General features: G+C 36.3%; 1 protein-coding gene across 1 annotated transcript in view; it reads right to left on the bottom strand.

The window, feature by feature from the left end:
* Nucleotides 1–23,025, bottom strand: part of RELN (reelin) — a 479,257-nt gene that overhangs the window by 329,428 nt on the left and 126,804 nt on the right. Inside the window, exon 3 of the mRNA XM_055301120.1 lies at nt 14,375–14,510. Coding sequence (XP_055157095.1) covers nt 14,375–14,510 — 136 coding nt within the window. The remainder of the gene's footprint in view (nt 1–14,374; nt 14,511–23,025) is intronic.

The following is a 23,025-nucleotide window of genomic DNA, read 5'->3' as shown; positions in this document are numbered from 1 at the left end:
AATTAGAAGCATTTCTACTGTTTATCATTGGTGTAATATTTTTGGACATTGCTCTTTGAAATATATGTCAGCCCAGATAACTAATATGCTCATATTATTCCTAATCCCTTCTCTAAATACTCATAGTGGGAACAAATGGAGGACATTTGACTAACGCATTTTTGTTTCCAGCTTAGGACTTGTCAATGTGGGTAACCAAATCTGACCTTGATATTGTGAAGCACTAAAATGGAGATGGAAATAATTTTAATATTTATTTCTTAGTGCGAAACAAGACAAGTTTTAAATATCCAATGATGTAATGTTAAAAAGTTCATCTTAAAATTCCAGAAAATATGTGGTTTAAATTTATTTCCTCAAAGTGTGTTTTTTTAAAAAAAGTTTAACAGCAAAGTTTTACATGAACTTGGGCCTTTCAATTAAAAAAATACTATGAATAATATTAACCCTTATACTTTATGTTAGTCTAAATAATATTCAAAAACAGGAGATGATGTTATTTAGCCTAATTAACAATAGAAATATTGTATTCCAGCAATATTTGAGATATCAGAATTATTATTTAGAAGAACTTATGTATCACTTGAATTATTAGAGAAAAATTAATTGCAAATCAGAATTTTAAGTTATTGAGAAAGTTTTGTTAAGTGACCAAATTGCTATTTCCAAAATGCTGAAAATGTAATAGAAAGCCAGCTGTCATCAGTGTAGTATCTGGAGGTTTAAATAGCATAATATAAATCCTAATTCTATAACAGAGTCATTTGTGCATTCTTAAAATTTTTCATTTATGTATGCTTGCATTCATTCATCCATTCAACAAATAATTTTTAAAGAATTTTTGTTCAAATAATTTTATAATACTATTGCATTTGAAACATTTGAAATATACTCAGTATCTTGTCACCTCAAAGGCAGTTTTCAATTTTGCATTTTTCTTTTCAGCTGTATCTATATTAATGTTATTTTGTCCTTGGGAAGTTATCCCTAATGTTTATCTCTAACGTTATTATGGTTTATTTATTTTGTCTGGAATTAATATAGTGATGCCAACTTCTTTTTTGTTAGAATTTGCCTGGTATATCTTTTCCTATCTCTTTACTTTCAACATTTTTGTGCCATTATGTTTAGGTTTGTCTCTTGGAAGCTGTACATTGCTAGATTTTTAAAATTGCATTTTGGAAGTAAAAGTATATTAACTGGTGAATTTAATCTGTTTATATTTATTGTAAATATATATGTGCAGTTGATCCTTGAACAGCACGTGTTTGAACTGTTGCAGGTCCACTTAAAGGGGGATTTTTGGGGGTAAATGCAATAAAGTACTGTAAATGTATTTTCCTTATGATTTTCTTAATGATATTTTATTTTCTCTGGCTTATTTTATTGTAAGAATACAGTATTTAATACATATAACATACAAAATGTGTGTTAATCAACTGTTTATGTTATCAGTAGGGCTTCTGATCAATAAATAGTAGGCTATCAGTAGTTAAGTTCTGGGGTAGTCAAAAGTTATATGCAGATTTTTTACCAAGAAGGGGATTGGTCCCCCTAATTCCTGTGTTGTTTGAGGGTCAACTATATACTTACTTATCTTACATTTTATACTTCTATGCTTTGAGGTTAATCTTTTTCCTTTCTTTGGAGGGGTTAAGTTTTCTTTAATCTTTTCCCCAATACCTCCCAGTTTTAGAAATTACACTTATATTTCAGTTCAATACTCTTATGTTTTTAATTGAGTCTACAACTTTCTTACAGAATAATTTGAAGATCTTAGGAAACTTTAATATGGACTTATCTCCTTCCTCCAACTCACACCTTCTCGTTGCTTGGTATTTGAGTTATCCTTTGCCTTTAAATTCTCTTTGAAAATAGTTATTGGTGAATATTTCATATATAAATTTATATACATATCCAAAGCTTATTCGGAATTTCTAACATGCTTGCTAATTATTATTAACTTTTGCATCACAACATAGTTTTTTACATCTTACACCTTTCTTCTGAGTTTGTTTTCTTCTCTCTAAAGCATTTCCTTTAAAAACTTGCTTTAAAATGGTCTGTTTCTGTGTGTGGTAAAAATATCAAACCTCTTTTTTTTAATGCCCTTATTTTGTTTCTCATGCTTGACTCATAATTTATCTAGGTACAGAATTCTAGGATGACAATTCATTTCCTTCCTACTTTGAAGATACTGTTCCATTGTCTCCTGGCATCTCTTGTTGCTGATAAGAAAGTCACTACCATACTAAGATGGCAGGAAATCTACCTTTTCTCTTTGGCTGCCTTAGAGATTTTCTCTTTGATACTCTGAAGGTTTACCCTGATTTGTATCAATGCTAACTTTATATGTTGCTTAGATAGAAAATACTCACATCTTCTTTAGTTCTAGAAAATTCTCCTCTATTATCTCTTCAAATAGATCTGTCCTCATTCTTTTTATTCTCTCTTTCTAAAACTTCCATTAGATGTTACTTTTCTTAACTTGATGTTCCATGCCAGGTTAACAGGGAAAGTCAAGTCAGACTCCTGACACACTGAAAATTTTTGTTTCTCCTAAGTGACTTACTTTACCAAAAGTCTCAGATGACAAGCTGTGCAGTTTTCCCAGGCAGAGTTGGATGATACTTTGAGGCTCCAGGCTTCATGCAATGGGCCCAGAGCCAGCTCCTTCTCCTTCTCTTTCTGCTGCAGTCTTTGAAGCGGCTCTCAGCAATAACTCCAGATCCCACTGAGGTTAAAACTCCAGGCCTAGGACCTAAATCTGGATTTAAAAAAAACGGTAGACCACCACAATGTCTGCTCCCACTTCCTCATTCAGTTTTGATACCTCTCCTTTCTTTCGGCACCTCGTGTATTCATTTTCTTTCAAACTGGTTTTAGATTTAAATGTTTACTCATTTATTTAAAGTTTCTATGTGATTTTAATAGAAAGACTGTCATGCCTGCTCAATCTTCCACAATGCCAGAAGTCCTCTACAAACAGAATTTTAATGTGTTTCAAATAGTAGAAATGCATTTTTAAAATGTTTTTGTCACTTAATATTCCAAACATCTCTCAAGTTGCTAAACTATCTTCATAATTACTATTTTAACAGCGACACAGAGTGGTAATAAAGGATAGCAGCTAAAAGGACATATTTTGAATGAAAACAGACCTATTTCTATGAGCTCTTCAAGCTCTTTCTCCAGTAACGGTGGTTCTAGCAAAGTACAGGAACTGTATAGGTTGTCTGGTATACAGGTGCTCAGTAAACAGAAATTGCTATACTACTACTATCATCATCATTGTCATCACCATCAAATGGTATTCAAAATTTCATTATCACTTATTTTCATATTAATGATTAGCACTCTAGACAAGCTAATTTTAAATATTAGGTACATGGTGGTAAACTGTCACAGGGTAAAGGACATATTTGAGAAGGCCCAGAACTTAAAATACTATGGCAGGGGATGACAGGGACTAGCAGGGTGGGAGCAGGGATGGAGACCCAGGGGTGAGGGCAGAGAGAAGAACAGCACCCAGGGTACCCAAAGAATAGTACTAAGCCCTGAGCACTAAATGAGAAAGTAACCAGAGGGGATCCCTACCTGTTACACTTGGCCTACCCTTCCCCCTGAATTAAGGTCCATAGAAATTTCTGCCCTAGCAAACAAAATGAACAATTAGGTAACCAGCTTTCTACCAAAAATTGCTCTGCTTGGCCAGGTTAGCAGTTATGATGTTTTAATTTCATAGGACCATTGCAAAATCTTAGCTTTATCTACTTCTTCTATATGTCCTTTCAAGTACATGTACATGTTTACATTCTGCAAGTGTTAAGGCAACATTAGGGGAAAAGATAATTCATTAGAATTTCTCAGGGTTCTCAGGGTTCTCACATTAGAACTTTCTGTAATGATGGAAATGTTCTAGATCTGTGCTGTCCAATATAGTAGTCACTAGACATATGTGGCTCCACTTAAAATGTGGCCAGCGCAACAGAGGAACTGAATGTTTTATTTTATTTGACTTTAACTTAAATTTAAATAGCCATATGCGCCTTGTAGCTACCATATTAGAAAGTATGGTTCTAAACAAAATTTAGAATATATGTGTGCGTTTGTGCATTTAAGCATTCATATATATACATATATATGTCTGTACATAAATATATACACAAATATAAACATATACAGACATACGGCAGAGGTATTATGGGTTTGGTTCCAGACCACAGCAATAAAACAAATATTAAAATAAAATGAGTCAATGAATTTTTTGGTTTTCTAGTGTATATAAAAGATATGTTTATACCACAATGCAGTTAAGTGTGCAATAGCATTATGCCTTTAAAAAATTCATACCTTTTTTTAAAATAAATTAATTTTTATTGGTGTTCAATTTACCAACATACAGAATAACACCCAGTGCTCATCCCGTCAAGTGTCCCCCTCAGTGCCCGTCACCCATTCACCCCCAACCCCCGCCCTCCTCCCCTTCCATCACCCCTAGTTCGTTTCCCAGAGTTAGGAGTCTTTATGTTCTGTCTCCCTTTCTGATATTTCCCACACATTTCTTCTCCCTTCCCGTATATTCCCTTTCACTATTATTCATATTCCCCAAATGAATGAGAACATACACTGTTTGTCTTTCTCCGATTGACTTACTTCACTCAGCATAATACCCTCCAGTTCCATCCACGTTGAAGCAAATGGTGGGTATTTGTCGTTTCTAATGGTTGAGTAATATTCCATTGTATACATGAACCACATCTTCTTTATCCATTCATCTTTCGATGGACACCGAGGCTCCTTCCACAGTTTGGCTATTGTGGACATGGCTGCTAGAAACATCGGGGTGCAGGTGTCACGGCGTTTCATTGCATCTGCATCTTTGGGGTAAATCCCTAACAGTGCAATTGCTGGGTCATAGGGCAGGTCTATTTTTAACTCTTTGAGGAACCTCCACACAGTTTTCCAGAGTGGCTGCACCAGTTCACATTCCCACCAACAGTGTAAGAGGCTTCCCTTTTCTCCGCATCCTCTCCAACATTTGTGGTTTCCTGCCTTGTTAATTTTCCCCATTCTCACTGGTGTGAGGTGGGATCTCATTGTGGTTTTGATTTGTATTTCCCTGATGGCAAGTGATGCAGAGCATTTTCTCATGTGCATGTTGGCCATGTCTATGTCTTCCTCTGAGATTTCTCTTCATGTCCTTTGCCCATTTCATGGTTGGGTTGTTTGTTTCTTTGCTGTTGAGTTTAATAAGTTCTTTATAGATCTTGGAAACTAGCCCTTTATCTCATATGTTATTTGCAAATATCTTCTCCCATTCTATAGGTTGTCTTTTAGTTCTGTTGACTGTATCCTTTGCTGTGCAAAAGCTTCTTATCTTGATGAAGTCCCAATAGTTCATTTTTGCTTTTGTTTCTTTTTTAAAAATACCTTATTGCTAAAAAAAAAATGCTTACCATCCTCTGAGCTCTCAGTGAATCAGAATCACTGATCATAGATCACCATAACAAATATAACAAAAAAAGTTAGAAATATTACAAGAATTACCAAAACATGAGACAGAGACATGAAGTGAGCAAATGCTGTTGGAAAAATGGCACCAACAGACTTACTTGATGCAGGGTTGCCACAAACCTCCAACTTGTAAAAATCACAGTATCCACTAAGGGCACTGATGTGAAGCACAATATCATGAGGTATGTCTGTAGGTATATCCACGTAAGTCACAGCAGACAAGATCTGGTCTTTAAAAAATTCTTACCCAGAAGAAGCAATCAAATTCTATCTCCTATTTGTAAGAATGCCTTAATATTCAGAGATTTTACTTTAAAAGGCAGAGCTAAATAAAATCTTGCTACTGGTAGATAGTATCCACATCCCTGTATTGGCAAACCACAGAGTTGTTGCTGCCATGAGAAAAATTTATCACCTGGTTCCCAGACATCTTTGTCATCACTATTTTTGACTGAGTAGGGAATTTGGAAAAAAAAATAATGTCACACAGAAGGCCTCTAAAACAGGTTTTATCAATTCTACTAATGAAGAAATAACCCAAATCTCTGTCCATATCTCATTTAGGAAATTTCTATTAGATAAAAAGAACTGCTAATAATTGTAATACATAAAGCTTTCAGATTTACAGACTTTTCTTTGCTTTCAAAAATGTTCCATGTGATTTCAAGTAATAAGTGCCAAATGGAGTAGTAATCCCATCTAAACCACAAGGCCTTGTAATAAAGAGCATCCTGTGGATTCCAAACCTCAGTCCATTTACTTAAGTTATGATTCCATTACATGAAGGGAAGGGAAAAATGAAAGGATGGGTTTGCCATCAGCCTGGTTTTTTTTTTCCTGTTTGTTTTTGCTTCTAGACTTAACATTAGGAAAAACTGGTATTTCTACCGAAAATTCACAAACACAACTATATGCTGTGGGATAGAATTCCACATATGCAGGTCCATCTTTGGCCCCTCATTTAACATATTTCATTAGTGAAATAGAAATAGTTTCTCACTATAAAGCATGTCTAGTTCTCTGATGGTCTTAACAGTTCTGATGCAAAGAAAAGTGTCATACAAAACTCCAGTAAATTGCCCTACTACAACCAGGGCTGTTTACACTGTGGCTTGTTGGAAGAAGGAGGTGACAGGAAGGGATAAGGAGATAGGTAAAAACAGATTAATTTTTTCCTTTTGAATATCTGTTAAAATTTTTTAATGTGTTGTATAATTAATATAAAAAACAATCTCTTCAGACCTTCCTGGAGATTAATGGACATATTTTATCTCAACACTTTATCACACTCCCTAAAATTAAAAATTAAATTCCCAGGAAGCATCTTGACCTCATTTGCCAACAAGCTGATAAGTAAGAGTACACATTCATCCCTGAACTTAGACTGTCTCCTTGTCCAAGCCTAATTGGCTATTTAACTTTGATGAAAAACAGGGGCCTACAGGGAGTAAGAACCATCAGGGTCCTAGCCATTCACTTTTAAGAGTAGACAATATTTTTTTGTATCCTGTCATTCAAAGGTACATTTTTGAGCAGCACTGAAATAATTGTCTTGGGTTGGGAAATGTCTGTTTAAAAAAGAAAACTAGACCATCAGGAAAAAATAAGAGATTTGTGACTTAAGAGACAGATAAAATTCCTCCTATGGAAAATAGCATATCTGGTTTTACCAAACAGTGTGGATACAATCATTTTAGCCTTACGTGAGAAGTGATTTATTTTTGCAGTCAGCTATGTAAACCTAGAAAGTAAAATAACATTTGTATGTATCAACTGTTGGCATCCTTATCTGTAGGTATGAATGCAGTCCCAATAAATGCACCCATGGGACAGTCCTTGATCTTATTTCAAATGTTTAAATAACAAGGCAAATACATCTGTGAGGCTTCCTTCTGATGGATGGAAATAAATGGGCAACCATACTATCTTTCCTGAGGAATCCTCCAGACACAGTGGAATGGCTCTCATCAAAAATTAAAGGCTTCTGAGATACACTCAAGGCAGCACTTCAAATCTGTGCATCTGTATTATTTCCAGCCTGTCTGGTATTCAGAAACTGCTGTTGTCTTCAATTTTTTAAATGATTTTTTTGTCTTCTTGTTTAGAACACTTTTAAAAAATTAGTCTTCTAGGAGAATCTTCCTTTAAAATGTCAAATGTTCAAATACTGTCCACTTGTGTATCCCTTTGCTGACCTGAGTTCATTCTTTGTTGTTGCTTTGGTATCTTAAATAGAACATCACTTGTTTCATTCGCTTCTTAGTTTTGAGGGATTTGAAACTTATGGTTAAATTGTCACTAATTCAGGCACAAATCTGATCTTCTTTTATGCTCCATTTTAATTCTAATATTATGTTAGCATCTCTGTCCAAGCAATTAAACCTAAATCTAATACTGGTAAGTTTTGTCTTTAATGCACACATTCCCCCTCAAATGGAATCCCTTTCTGATAATGGAGGGTATATAATCAGCATCCAAAAATGAACCTGCATCATACTATAACCAGATCAAACCCATGTCTGACATATAAGTGTAAAATTTTCTCCATATTCTCTTATATTTGTAAAAGAGCCTAATATCGTGCTTTCTTTATTATTATTATTTTTAAGTTTTATTTATTTACGTAATCTCTACACCCATCATGGAACTCAAACTCATGACCCCGGGATCAAGAGTCACATACTCTTCCAACTGAGCCAGCCAGGTGCCCCTAAAGTGTTTTGATCATAGTAAATGCTCATAGATATTCTTTTTTTCCCCTTCATGCCATCACAGACCTACCCAGATACTAGTTTTCAACATCTGATTTGTCATTAGTTTTCCTGTGTTTGCTCATTTTATATAACGTTTTTGAAAGATCTGAAAACTTTCAATAAATATTTTGGCACTGAAAAATTTTAAATAAATAAATAGGTGCCTCTTGATATTGGAATGAGTTAGATAATATTACTACATCTCATCCAGAGATAGATCTCAAAATGAGGATAGGAAACCCATAGTGGTCACTTAAAAAATCTGAGAGATGCTGATACCAACTACCAACTCCAAATAATTTTCATGATATCAATACCATGGCTGTTTAGATTATTTATCTAATTTAATAATCTAATTAGATTATTTATCTAATAAATAGATAAAAGATCATTTTAGAGGTGTTTGCAAGCGCCTGGGTGCCTGTCGGTTAAGTGCCTGCCTTTGGCTCAGGTCATGATCCCAGGGTCCTGGGATGGAGGCCCACATTCATCTCCCTCTCCCTCTGCTGCTCCTCCTGCCTGTGTTCTCTCTCCGTCTCTCATGTAAATAAATAAAAATCTTTAAAAGAAACAAACAAAACAAAACACCTGCTTTAAACTGGACTGCCTTCTGAATCCAGGCTGTGTTGACCATTAGGTGAGTGATATTAGGCAACTAATTAATATCTCTATACTTCAATTTCCTCATCTACAAGCTGAGATAAGAACAGCACCCTCTTCATGGAATTATTGTGAGAACATGGATTAATGGGTATAAACTACTCAGAACAGTGTCTGGCATATTTTCAAAAATATTAATGGTATAGTTGCTATTCTACAACCTCTTTTCCCTGGTAGTTTCTCACTAACTTTTCTTGTTCAATGACTGAAAGATCTCTTTCCTTCCTTTATTCCTTTTTCCCTTATCCTATCCCTACCTTTTTGTCTCTTCCCTCTTCTCCTTTCTTTCCTCTCTTCTCTCTGTACCCCTCCTAGCCCTTGGGATTTTTTTTGGGGGGGGGCAGCAGATTTACATCCAAGAAGTTTGGATAATTAAATGTCTCTTTAAACTTGAGGCTTACTAGTCACTCAAAGACTAATCAAATATAAAGACAAACCATACTGATGTAAGATCTGACTACTAAGCAGTTATCTGAGCAAAATGAACACTTAAAATGTAAATGATATCTGGGGTCTCTGGGTAGCTCAGTTGGTTAAGTGTCTGACTCTTGATTTTGGCTGAGATCTCTTGGGATCAAGCCCCATGTCAGGCTCCATGCTGATTGTGGAGTCTGCTTGTCTCCCTATCCCTCTATTCATTCTCTCTGTCTCTCTCTCTCAAAAAAGTAAATTCTTTTAAAAAATGTAAATGATATCAACAGGTGTCATAATAAAATTGATAAATAATTTTAGTTACTGATCTATTTAATAGATCTGTACCACTGCAGCCAGCAACTTTATCCTCAGGCCACCTCTCCTCAATGTCTCTCAATTGATTATTTTTTAAAGAGAAAGGCTGTAAACAGATGGCCCAAATGACTATGTGGCTAAGTGGTTTATCAATAAAACCTGATTTAGTCCAATAGTGTGCCACTTACTCTTCTCTTAGAAAAGCATGCACGGCACATTATATAATTGTCTTGGATTTTAGTTCAAATGATCCATATGGGTTTTTTTAAAAAAAATTTTAAATAGAAAAATGGGTTTTAAAATCACAGAGGTGTGCATCATACATTTGATATACTAATATCAGATTATAAAATTAAATGCAGTGTCAATTTAATTGCCAGCTTTAGAGAAACCAGGTATATGGTAAATGATAAATATTAATTGCTTGGTTTCCTTCAAATCCAAGATGCCATCAATTGTAAGACAGAAAAAATAAAATTAGGACTGGCAATTATAGTTGTAAGATGCCATCATCAAAGGTAAGATGCAACTCTACTTCAGAATTTCCAAAATGTAAAATAATCTGTATCTTAGGGTTAATGAACTGATCAATGAAATATGATATTATTAGTTATTAAGAAATATATTGAAGGCCTTTTATTGTCCACAGTTTCAGCATTGAGAGCTATTAAATATATAAAAATAGTATACAAAAAAAATAGTATACATAGTCCTTGACCTTGGGAGACTTAAAGTCCAGTTGAGGGATGCCAGGGTGGCTCAGTCAGTTAAGTATCTGACTCTTGATTTTGGCATAAATCATGATCTTGGGGTAATGAGATGGAGCCCACTGTTGGGCTCCACACTGGAGTCTGCTTAGGATTCTCTCCCTCCCTCTGCCTCTCTCCTGCCATTCTAAATAAATAAATAATTTAAAATTATTGATTTATCCAGTTAAAAAAGAAAACATGTGGAAAATTGATAGGAATTAACTCACAACATGAAAAAGTTACATAAAATATATTATGAAAGTACATAAACATGGTTAAAGTTTAATTTCTAAAATGTAATTCTTGCTCCCTTAAAAAATGACAGTTTTGGCGTGCATATGGGTGGCCCAGCTGGTTGGGTGACCAACGCTTGATTTCAGCTCAGGTCATGATCTCAGGGTTATGAAATCAGACCCCACGTTGGGCTCTGTGCTGGGTGTGGACCTGCTTAGGATTCTTTGTCTTCCTCCTCCTCTGCCCCTCCCCGCCTGCCGCCCCTCTCCCTCTCTGAAAAAACAAAAAGAAAAAAAATGACAGTTTTAATTTTGGGGGTTAAAAAAATTGGGGAGATTAGTCAAAAAAGAGAGAAACATGGTATATTTATATTCAAATGCCACAGGTTTTGCATTATTTTATTTTTGTTTAATATTCAAAGTTAATGTTGAACATTAACAATCTCCTTCAAGTATTGCTGAGCACATACTAATTACAGATACTAACTTATGTAGAGTTCTACCAAGCACATCATAAATACTGGAGAAAGAAACAAAGGCAAGCAAGTGCAAGACTTAGTTTAGAAAATTCAAATAAATTGCTTCAGTGACCCAAGTCCAATCTTCAGTGTTTCTGGACTCTCTCACAAACTAATTAGGAAAAGAGACCAACAAAAGCATGGTTCCCACACAGGAAGCAGCTACTCTATGTAACATTCAATACAATCATGGCTTATAATAAACAGAGTTAACCATTTATTGAGAATGCTAAGGGGCACCTGGGTGGCTTAGTGAGTTAAGCGTCTGCCTTCAGCTCAGGTCAGGAACCTGGGGTCCTGGGATGGAGCTCTGGATCCAGCTCCCTGCTCAGCAGGCAGTCAGCTTCTCCTTTTCCCTCTGCCCTTCCCCCCAACGGTCTGCTCTTGCTCTCTCTCTCTCTCTCTCTCTCTCTAATAGATCAATAAAATCTTTAAAAAAGAAAGAATGCTGAAATATGCAAGCTGCATCATCAAAACTTTATTGGGAAATATGGGTGAGAGTATACAAATTTCTTTGTAGTAGGTAAATGTTACTTCTGACCAAACTGTATTTTTCTAAGAAAACATTGTTTGGGTTAAGACTTACAATACCTAAGTTATGGGGTGCCTAGGTGGATCAGTTGGCTAAGCGTCTGACTCTTGATTTTGGCTCAGGTCATGATTTCCGTGTCCTGAGATTGAGAATCATGTTGTTGGGCTCCTTGCTTTGTGGGGGGCCTGCTTCTTTCCCTATCCCTCTGCCTCTGCCCCTATCCCTGCTCAGGCAGCACAGGCATTCTCTCTCTAAAATAAATAAATTAGGGGTGGCTGCTGGGTGGCGCAGCGGTTTGGCGCCTGCCTTTGGCCCAGGGCGCGATCCTGGAGACCCGGGATCGAATCCCATGTCGGGCTCCCAGTGCATGGAGCCTGCTTCTCCCTCTGCCTGTGTCTCTGCCTCTCTCTCTCTCTCTCTCTGTGTGTGTGTGTGTGACTATCATAAATAATAAATTAAAAAAATTAAAAATAAATAAATAAACAAATAAATAAATAATTTTTTTTAAAAAATACCTAAGTTATTTCTCAGAAGAAAATAGTTTCAGAGTCTGGGAACAGTGAGGCCAGAAGCCATCAAATATCACCTTTAAACAGACTCAATTCAAAACTATATCTACTTGGAAATAGGCAGTTGTATACTGCTGACAATAGATTTCCTTTATGTTCTAGCTTTCAAAAAAGTAATTCTTGTTCTAAATGAAGAAGTTATGCGTGGCAAGAATTTAAATTACCCTTCCCAGTGCCAACACGAATAAGATAGAGCATATCAAAAGAGAGAGTCTGAGATCATTATTATAGTAAAGGAGAACACAACACTGAACATCATTTAATTCAAGGGTCATCTTCTGTGATTTCTACATATGAGATGTTGTACCAACTGTGGGGAGAATCACAAAGAAATAAAAATGTATCCCTGTTTCATCTAATCTAATAGGAAAGACAAAAAATGAACTCAAAGGAGTATACAGGAAAATATAATCAGCATTATAATAGAGCTACAAACAAAATGCAATAGTACACATCACTTCTGTTACTGATATCTTGGAAAGCTTCATAGAAGAGCATTTTAAACAGGTCTTAAAGAACGGGTAGGACTTTAATAATTGGAATTGAGAGGAAATCACATTTGGGGCTAAGGAAAAAAAGTATGGAGAAAGAGAAAGTCATGTAGTGTTTAGGGAGTTGTGGGGAGTCTTGTAATTTGTGGCCACAGTGAGAAATCAAAGAAAAGATGATACACAGCCAGACAGAGAAGACTCTTCAAACCCAAGCCAAAGGGCTGATCTTCAGGAATGAGGTTTAAGTCCATCCAAGTTCTGAGTGATCAAGGGTTGTGTCTTAGGAAGATGAACTAGACAACAATGTGCGGGATGGACTGGAGGAGGAATAGGCTGGAGGAGAACAGATTACTTAGGAAGCTACTATTATCATCTTAGCAAAAGGTACTGGATGGAAAAGGTTCAGGTATGAAAAACTTTTTAAAGATAAATGATAGTATTATATATCAATCATTTGGGTAGGATTAATCTGATATGTGCAGCTTGGGTCACCCAGAGGATAGGCAGAAAGTATATAATCAGCGATGTGGAAGCCACAGGAACACTTGACACTGAACTGAATGTTATCAAAGGGGAAGGTAGGGAAGTGGCAAATTTTACAGTATGCAGGTTTTATCAATTTTGTTGTCTGAGCAGAAGGTTCAGAATAGAAAACCATTCAAGAAAGCTTCCAGCTCTCTTTTGCCTGATTGCCCAAAGAACAGCTGTTCTGAACTGCTGTTGGCCTTATTCCATTGGCCTACTCATCCATTAAACAAATATTTAGTGAGTGTTTACTGAGTGCCAGGGACTGTTCTAGACAGTTGGGGCAAGTCAGCGAACAAAACAGGAAAAAAAATGCTTGCCTTCAAGGAACTTGCATTTTAGCAGGAAGAGACAGACAATAAATAATATACATAATTAAATAAATTAAGTATATTATGTGCTAGAAGTAAAAAATGGTATTAAAAAAAGAGAGGACTAAGAGGTATGAGGCATGGTGATTCTGGAGCAGGGGTAAGGGCATAGTTTACATCGAGAGATGTAGCAAGCCTTTCAACCATAGTGCACTCTTAATATCTAAGGACGCTGTTGGGGAAACATTCCCCAGTTTCCTCTTAATGAGAGGAAGAGAGAGACTTCCTGAGAAGTCTGAGAGACTTCTGAGACTCATGAGAGACTCATTAGGTGTCTGTATAGACTCCTTGACTTCTCACCAGCATAAATCACCTAAATGATCACATTTCTCTCTTGGCACTAATGGCCAGAAAGCTGAACACTAAATTTGTGATCTTCCTACAAAACACATATGGAGCCTCATGGCATTTTTTGGTATGTTCTGAGCTTTCATTTCCCTACTGCCTTGATTTCTTCACATCCCTTTATCTCATTGTGTATTTTGTTTTTCTTTTTTCATTGTGTATTTTGTCAGTGAAAATCCAACTTAGAACTCTTAAAATATAAAAAAATATGCAAAAATAAACTGCTAGAGTTATCTTTATGATTTTGACTTTTTGACACCAAAATTAGTGGCTTTAAGATCAAACTGGTTCAAATCATACATTTAAATAGTTACCCTCTATGTGATCCCACAAGATGTATATTTGCCTTCCCTACTGGTCACAAGACACTTTGGGTACTTACATGAAATTCACGCAGCCGGTGCCTGCAGGTGGAGCAATCCAGACGAAGCTGAGGTTGGTTGTGGGTAGATGACTCACATGAGAGGCCACCACACTGCACATAAACTGGTTACCAAACTGGTGGTCAGACATGATCCCTGAGAGACAGGAAAGAAGAGAGAAGTTGTTATAACAACAACAAAGTGTTTCTTATCATGGCATTCACAATATATTCTGGACATTTTTCTCACATGTTAAGATTCATCATGTTGTTTGGCTGCCCTTGTAAGTTATGCAATTTTCCATGTTCTGTTGTCAGAAGGATATCAATCATTTAAAACATTTTTGTTAAGGGGTAATCTACTAATTTCATATTGCTATAATCTTTGCTTTGCTTTGATTCTGTTGATTCATCTTTATCCATCACCTCAAAGACCACCAGGACCACACCTACAATACAACAAGGCTGGATTTATTGGAAATGTTTACAGCAAATGAGACCAAATATTATTGGGGACTGGGAAGTATCTCAGTATGAGGATTTTAGCAGAGGCTTGTTAAACTATTTGGGTTTGTGTTAGGTTATTTTAGAGAGTAGGATGATTGAGCTGTCCTGGGAATTTCCTGATTTTAGTACTGAAAGTCCTGCATCCTGGGAGGTTAATTCTGCTGGGGGAGGTTACAGGGATAGTTGGTTTTGCTTCCAGATTTGGTGCTATCAGAAAGTGGGGGCAATTTTATCACTGAGTACCTTAATAATTTTTACCTGGGAGACATGAGGAATGGCATAGGCTGAAGTTGTGATCGATAAAAGTTGTTAGCATGGAGAGGGGGGTGGCCATTTTTGTGATTTGTACCATGTTCTCACTTCTGCTGTGTTCCGGTATGATTACAAAATGGTCATGGTTTGGGCTTAAGCCATCAGTTTCAAGGTGGCTTTGTCTAACGTTGATGTTCTGTAAAACTGCTTATATTCCACATGAGAATACCACGGCCTAGCTATGAGCGCCAGGTCATCTCCCAGCTGAGCTATCAGGAAATGCTTTTTTTTTTAATATGATTTTCTTAGGTTTACCTCAGATATAAAATATTAATAAATAACTCAACAAGAAGAGACAACTCAGTTTTTAAAAAACAAATAGGCAAAAGACCTGAAGAGACACCGCACCAAAAAAATACACAAATAGCAAGTAAGTACATGAAAAAATGTTCAACATCATATGTTATTAGAGTACTGCAAATTAAAACAACACTGAAATGCCACTTCACAACTATTATGGGCACAGTGACAACACCAAATGCTGATGTGGAAACAAGAACTCTTATTCACTGCTGGTGGAAATACAAAATGGTATAGCCACTTTGGAAGACGGTTTAGCATTTTCTTACAAAAGTAAACATACTCTTACAGTATGATCTAGCAATCACGCTCCATAGGATTTACTCAAATAAGCTAAAGATTTCTGTCCGCACAAAATCCTGCACATGGATGTATATAGAAGTCTTATTCACAACAGTCAGAGCTTAGAACCAACCAATATATCCTTCAATAAGTGAATGGAAAAATAAACTGTGGTACATCAAAACAATGGAGTATCTGTCTATTTAGGGCCCAAAGGACATGAGCTACCACACCATGACAAGACATGAATAAATAAATGCATTTTATTAAATGAAAAAAAGCCAATCTGGAAAGGCTACATATTGTATGATTCCAACTATACCAGATTCTGAAATAGTCAAAACTATAGTCAAAACTATACAGATAGTGAAAACATCACCAGTTGCCAGGGGTTTGGAGGGAGGCAAGGATCAATAGACAGAACAAAGGTTTTTTTTAGGGCAGTGGAACTATTCCGTTTAATACTACAATAGTAGATACATATCATTTTATATTTGTTAAAACACATAGAATGTACAACATTAAGAGTGAATCCTAATGTAAACTAGGGACTTTGAGTGGAAATGAGTCAGTAGTAACAAATGGAAATACCATGTCTCCTCCATCCCAAAGTTACTGTGAGAATTAAATGATCCAATACATATGGATTATGTATCCAATACATATCCCCCATGTTTGGATAGATGCCCTTCCTATATGTCATTATAATAGTCCATACATGCTTCATCATAGCACTTGACCTGTGAGGGACTAGGTCTTTAATTTTTATATTCCAAGCAACTATCACAATGCCTGACACATCACAGATACTCAAGAAATATTTTTCTGAATCAATACAAGAATGATTTAACTAAAGAAATTAAAAGCATGAGAAAAGATATCACACAGGTTACATTACCTAGTGAAACAGAATCTTCTGGAATAAAAGAATAGGTCATACTGGACAAAGAAATAGAAAAATAGGTGTCTATTTTGACATATCCTAACGATGCCCTTTTCCTCTTTGAAGTTTTTATTTTTTTAAGCTATGCCTTGAGACAAAATTCATCAAGCCAGAGAAACCACAAGGTTAGTAGGGAGGATAAGAAACTCCCAGGGAAATCACAGAGTGCTGCAGGAGACTCAAAAGCAATGACTCAGGAATTACCACTCCATTCCGGTTGGGCATAAAGCAGAAATCCTGTGTGTGTGGAAAATGACACATCTGTAGGAGTCAGCCTGACCAAAAAGGAAAGCAAAAGTTCCAGCCACAATCAAGTGGGAAAAGAAATGAATCAAACAAAATAAGGTTTCAACGGGCACGGAGGGGAACACTTGACGGGATGAGCACTGGGTGTTATTCTGTATGTTGGTAAATTGAACACCAATAAAAATTAATTTATAAAAAAAAAAAACAAAATAAGGTTTCAGGGTTTCACAGCCTTGGTAACAGGATTCACATTCAAATATCTCCCTATTCTTCAAAACCCCTCCTAGAAAGTGAGTCAATGTCTAGGCTGCATATTACTTCACAACAGTTTATAAAATAGCTATATTGTTGTTAATTACATCATGCCCTACTCTGGGTAAATATACCACAGGACAACATTCTTACAATCCAACAGTCTGGCACAGTAGTTCCCCAACAAATAAAGGCTGGTTCCTAGAGATTCTGAGTTCACTGGTTTGGGATAAAGCCTGGGTACTGAGAGTTTTAGAAGCTCACCAAGCAAATCCCATGTGTGTAGCCAAGAACATGCATGAAAAATGTGCCTTAGTAAAATGTTATCCAGGCTTCAGGGCTTAGAATAAAATGGATATGGAACCAATATAGCAGCTTGAAAGTATCTAGCAGTGTCTTACACAATGACACTGATAGTAATACAAAATTTTTTTTAAAAATATTATTTATTTATTTATTCATGGGAGACACAGAGAGAGAGAGAGACAGAGACAGAGGCACAGAGAGAGGGAGAAGCAGGCTCCACGCAGGGAACCCGATGTGGGACTCAATCCCGGGACTCCAGGACCACGCCCTGGGCCAAAGGCAGACACTAAACCGCTGAGCCATCCAGGGATCCCCGTAATACAAAATTTTCAATCCTTTACCCACTACTCCTAGATCCACTCCAACATGGATTCTGAGGGCCTTATTATGTACCTTCAAATAATATGAGTGTGCAGTGGTCTTTGCTTTTTTAACAAAGGGCCCTAGCATATTATTATACTGCTATCACATTTTTTAATTTTTAATTCAAGTATTATTAACATACAGTGTTATATTAGTTTCAGGGGTACAATATAATGATTCTATACATTGCTCCATGCTCATTACAATGTTTTTATTTCCCTTTATCTATTTAATTCATTTCCCTACCCACCTCCTCTCTGGCAATCACTAGTTTGTTCTCTGTATTTAAGAATCTGTTTTTTCATTTTTTTTGTTCATTTGTTTTGTTTCTTAAATTCCGTATATGAGTGGAATCATATGGTAACTACCTTTGTCTGACTTATTTCACTTGGTTTTATAACCTCTAAGTCCATCAATGTTGTTGCAAATTGCAAGATATCATTCCTTTTTTATGCTCAACATTCCATAAACACAAACACACACACACACACACACACACGATATATCTTCTTTACCCACTCATCTATGGATTAACACTTGGGTTGCTTCCATATCTTAGTTACCACATTTTAATTGGCATTTTCTTTGAAAATATCTAAAAGTTGGCCAGAGTTGCAGCGATTAGAAATCTATTCATCTTAATATCAACCAGCAGGAAAACAAAAAACAACAGTATTTACAGAATACTTGTTTTGGATCAATCTTTTAGGCCCTGGGGAAATACACAGAAGAAATGTACGACACGGTCCCTATCTCAAAATGACTTGAGCTGGAAAGAGAAAACTAGAGCAAACTGACATTCTAAATAAAACATCTGGAAACATCTGCTGCATGTTGGATAATAGGGTACTTATTGAGTTTTTAATATTACTTGAAAAAGGGAAAACTGGATCTATAATAAAATTTAATTTCATGTATCTCAGAGAGATATATGCTTATTATATGTGTATGTGTGTACCATAGTAATAACAAAGATTTTATTTTCATTGTTGTGGTTATAGTAAACTCTCATACAAAAAATTTTCATGTGGAACTTCTTAGAGAAAAAAGCTGTACTTTCCCAAGTATATTATGGACTATGAGAGAAAATAAGCACTTCCAGAAGTATAGCTCTCCTGATCTAACTTTGGGCAAAGAAAGTAAAGTATAATTTCAAACTCTGAAGTTCCACAAGATTGATAACTTTTCTAGCAAGATTTCAAAGTATCCATGTTACAAACACATTTTCCTTTTGAATATTGTGTATATATATTTTAAAAATAGAATATTCACAATCTAGCTATCATTTCTATATTAGAAAAAGTCAATATAACTTTTTGACATAGTATGGGTGTTTTAAATTCAATAAGTCATTCAAACCACCGGATATCTAGTTTAAAAATACCTGCCTTCTTAATGATCATTGCAGTTAAATGATAGAAATCTGTACCAGAGTTTCCCTTATCCACATTATACTTCTGCAAGATTAGGCTCATGGTGTCTGTAATTGTTCTAAAGTTGCTTCCATGATTCCTTTTAAGACAGTGATACACATTTCTTTGCCTTCTGGGATGTCATTTTCCTTGACAAGTCTTCAGTTATTTTAAGTTTGTGACTAAACCTTGTCTGAACTCTATTTTCCCACAGGAATACTATTCTATGCTTTTAATGTGCACACCTTGGATCTTCAGAACTGTAACTAAAACTTCTATAATTTCCTCCATCTCTAAAACAAAATGTACATATTCTCATAAAAATGCAGGCCATTCACTTCCAAGAAACACACTGAATACTTTATTACCCAAAATAACCAATATGGTGAAGAAATTACACATTTATGTTGGTTTTATTCAATATTTTATAGACTAAAGATGTGGTTTACTTAAATCTGTTTAGTTTGTAATTTGCCATGGTTAGTGTTAAAGTGGGTAAAACATGTCCTGGTTTATTTTTCATGATTTTCAAGTGCTAACATATCTGTGGATGAGATATTGCCAAAGAAAGGGCAAGTACATTAATGTTACAGATTTTTGTTTGTGGAAAAATGTAACCTTCATATATAAAAATGATAAAAACTTAAAAAGAAATATTATTTTATCATTTTAAACACTTTCAGAAAGTACAGTAGAATGTACTGTTGGGAAGTTTTAGTAATTAGATAACTTATGTCTACATAAAAAGCAGGAGATAAGACAAATGTTTAACGTGAGTTCTATTTCCTTTTATTATCATTTTATCTTTCCTTAAAAGGGATATCTAAAGGCTTCCACTGATTAATAAAAAATAGACCCTTCTGCCAATCTAGTTTGGAAAGTTAGTGTTCTATTGTAAGTGAATAAGGGAAAATAAATTACAGAGTCCCTCTTAGTCATTTGTAAAATCTTTTCACTTGATTTAAATATGAATAACTGTTTACTTACAGTATTTGACTTGTCTATTATTTGCCTTCTTTGCTAGGTCAATGTACTCAAACATTTCAACAAAGCTAAACATGATTTTATACTCTGAAAAGTAATCACAGAACTTTCTGAAAACACCCTTATTGCAGCTTATCTGTGAAGCACCAGGCTGATCAAAATGGATATGAAAAGAACAGCTCTCAAGTAGTGCTACTAGATAATGAATAGCTCGAGCACACATGCTCACATGTATACACTGGGTATGTGTAATTTTTAGAAGATTGATTTAAAGGCATTTGGTTTCAGGTATAAGTCAAGAAGCAAAAAAGCACTAAAACCTTTTAAAATCATCCTGAAATCGTATGTCTATGGGCATAAGTTAGAAAATGTATGAGGATTCCATGCTATTTCCACACCTCTTGTCAGTTACACAAAAAGATCTTTTAAGTCAATCTGATTCCTTCCTCACTTGCTGCAGTTACCCTCTCTGGCCCTCTCTCACCACTGCCATTTACCAAATGCCTTCTTCATGCCTGGTGGTTTCACCCTATCACTGCCTTACTACTGAGGGGACAGTAGTCAGGAAAGATTAAGGGCAGAGATCCCAGAGGCAGTCTGCCTGGGTTCAGATCCTTGCTCCACTACCAAGGAGCTATGGAATCTTGGGCAGGTTTACTCAAAAACTCTGTTCCTCAGTTTCCTCTCAAGGAAAGTGGAGATGATAGTAATGGGGTGGTTGCGAAGATCAATGAATATACAGCACATAGCACTATATGTGTTAAACATTACCATTTCCATTCTGGAGATCAAGAATTATCAAGAACCAGTGATTTTAAGTGACTTGCAAGGATAACAGAGCTAGTGAATGACACTTGAACACCTCTATCTTACACTATGCACTGACTTCTTCCCTACCTGTATCCTTATGTGGAAGTACTTCAATTCTAGGAGAGACCCCTGTCCTGATCCAAAGGAATTCCTGTCCAAACCCAATGATGGAGGGAAAACCATCTGAGAGTAAGCAGGAGGAAGACCTCTTCTCTGGGCAAAAGCTTAGGTGCTCCTCTTTCACTACCCCCCATCCAAACACCTTAATTTCTCATCAGGTAATTATTAGATATTCTTTGTCCTCTTGGTAGGCCCATATCTGAATGAAATATGGATGTGGGGGGGGATCCGTGGATGGCTCAGCAGTTTAGTGCCTGCCTTTGGCCCAGGGCGTGGTCCTGGAGTCCCCGGATAGAGTCCCACATCGGGCTCCCTGCATGGAGCCTGCTTCTCCCTCTGCCTGTGTTTCTGCCTCTCTCTCTCTCTCTCTCTCTCTCTCTCTCTGTGTGTGTGTGTGTGTGTGTGTGTGTCTCTACCTCTCTCTGTGTGTGTCTCATTAATAAATAAATAAATAAAATCTTTAAAAAAAAAGAAATATGGATGTGAGTGAGATATCTTTAGGCCAAAAGTGTGCCCCTAAAGGGCAAAGCCATTCAGTTTCACTTAGATACATGTGGCCACTGAGTTTGACAGAACAGCAACTTTTCCAAAGAGCAGCAACTTTTCCAAAGTGAAAGTTTGTACTAACTGAAGCTCTCTGATCCTCTGGTTCAAAGTATACCTCTGCTGCCTTTCCTCCTAATGCTACATACCACCTCCCCTCCCCCATGAACAGCTGTTTGGTGGCAGGTAATCACTACATCATACTGTCTGCCACCAGTCTTTCCAAACTAACTGCACCACACTGGCTACCTGTCCAGAACTATATATTGCCTCACCACCTTGCTTGCTGGTGCTGGTGCTTGCTCCCTTGACTTGGCCTATGTATGTTGGATTCACAGTACAATTTCCAGGCAAGAAGTGAGATTTTTCACATCTGCAGTCAAGAAAACTATAAAGAGGAAGAGGCTTTGGAAACCCAAGCCAATATAGAAGGGTGAAAAGAGCCTCGGCAAGGCTTTCTTTACAAAAAAAAAACATCCTGCATAGCTGAAACTTTATACCCATTGAATAGCCATTTCCCCTCTGCCCCAGCCCCTGGCAACCACTACTCTATTCCCTGCTTCTAAGAGTTTGACTATTTTCGATACCACATATAAATAGAATTATGTGGGATTTGTCCTTCTGTAACTGGTTTATTTCACTTGGCATAATGTGGTCTAGGTTCATTCATGTTGTCACATATGGCAAGATTTCTTTCTTTTTAAAGATTTCTTTTTATTCATTATTTATTTGAGAGAGAGAGAGAGAGAGAGAGAGAGAGAGAGAATGAATAAGCAAGAGGAGCAGCAGAAGGAGAAAGAGAAGCAAACTCCCCACTGAGCAGGGAGCCTGATGTGGGACTCCATCCCAGGACCTTAAGATCATGACCTGAGCCTAAGGCAGACACTAACCAACTGAGCCACCCAGGCACCCCAGATTTCCTCCTTTTATAAGACTAATATTCCATCGTTAAGTATATACCATATTCTCTTTATCCATTCATCCATTGATGGACACTTAGGTGTTTTCTGTACCTTGGCTAATGTGAACAGTGCTGCAGTGAACATGAAAGTACAGATACCTCTTCAAGATTCTGATTTTAATTCTTCTGGGTATCTACTCTTAAGTGGAATTACTAGACCATATGTTATTTCTATTTTAAATTTTTTGAGGAACCCTCATTTTCCACAGTGCCTGTGCATTTTTGCATTCCTACCAATAGTGCATAAGAATTGCCATTTCTCCAAATCCTTGTCAACAACTTACCTTTTATTTTATAATAGCCCAACAAATGTGAGATATTTCTCTGATGA

Source organism: Nyctereutes procyonoides, unplaced genomic scaffold, assembly GCF_905146905.1.
Source record: "Nyctereutes procyonoides isolate TBG_1078 unplaced genomic scaffold, NYPRO_anot_genome, whole genome shotgun sequence".
NCBI classification, from domain to species: domain Eukaryota; kingdom Metazoa; phylum Chordata; class Mammalia; order Carnivora; family Canidae; genus Nyctereutes; species Nyctereutes procyonoides.
This window is presented reverse-complemented; position numbering and strand designations above follow the sequence as displayed.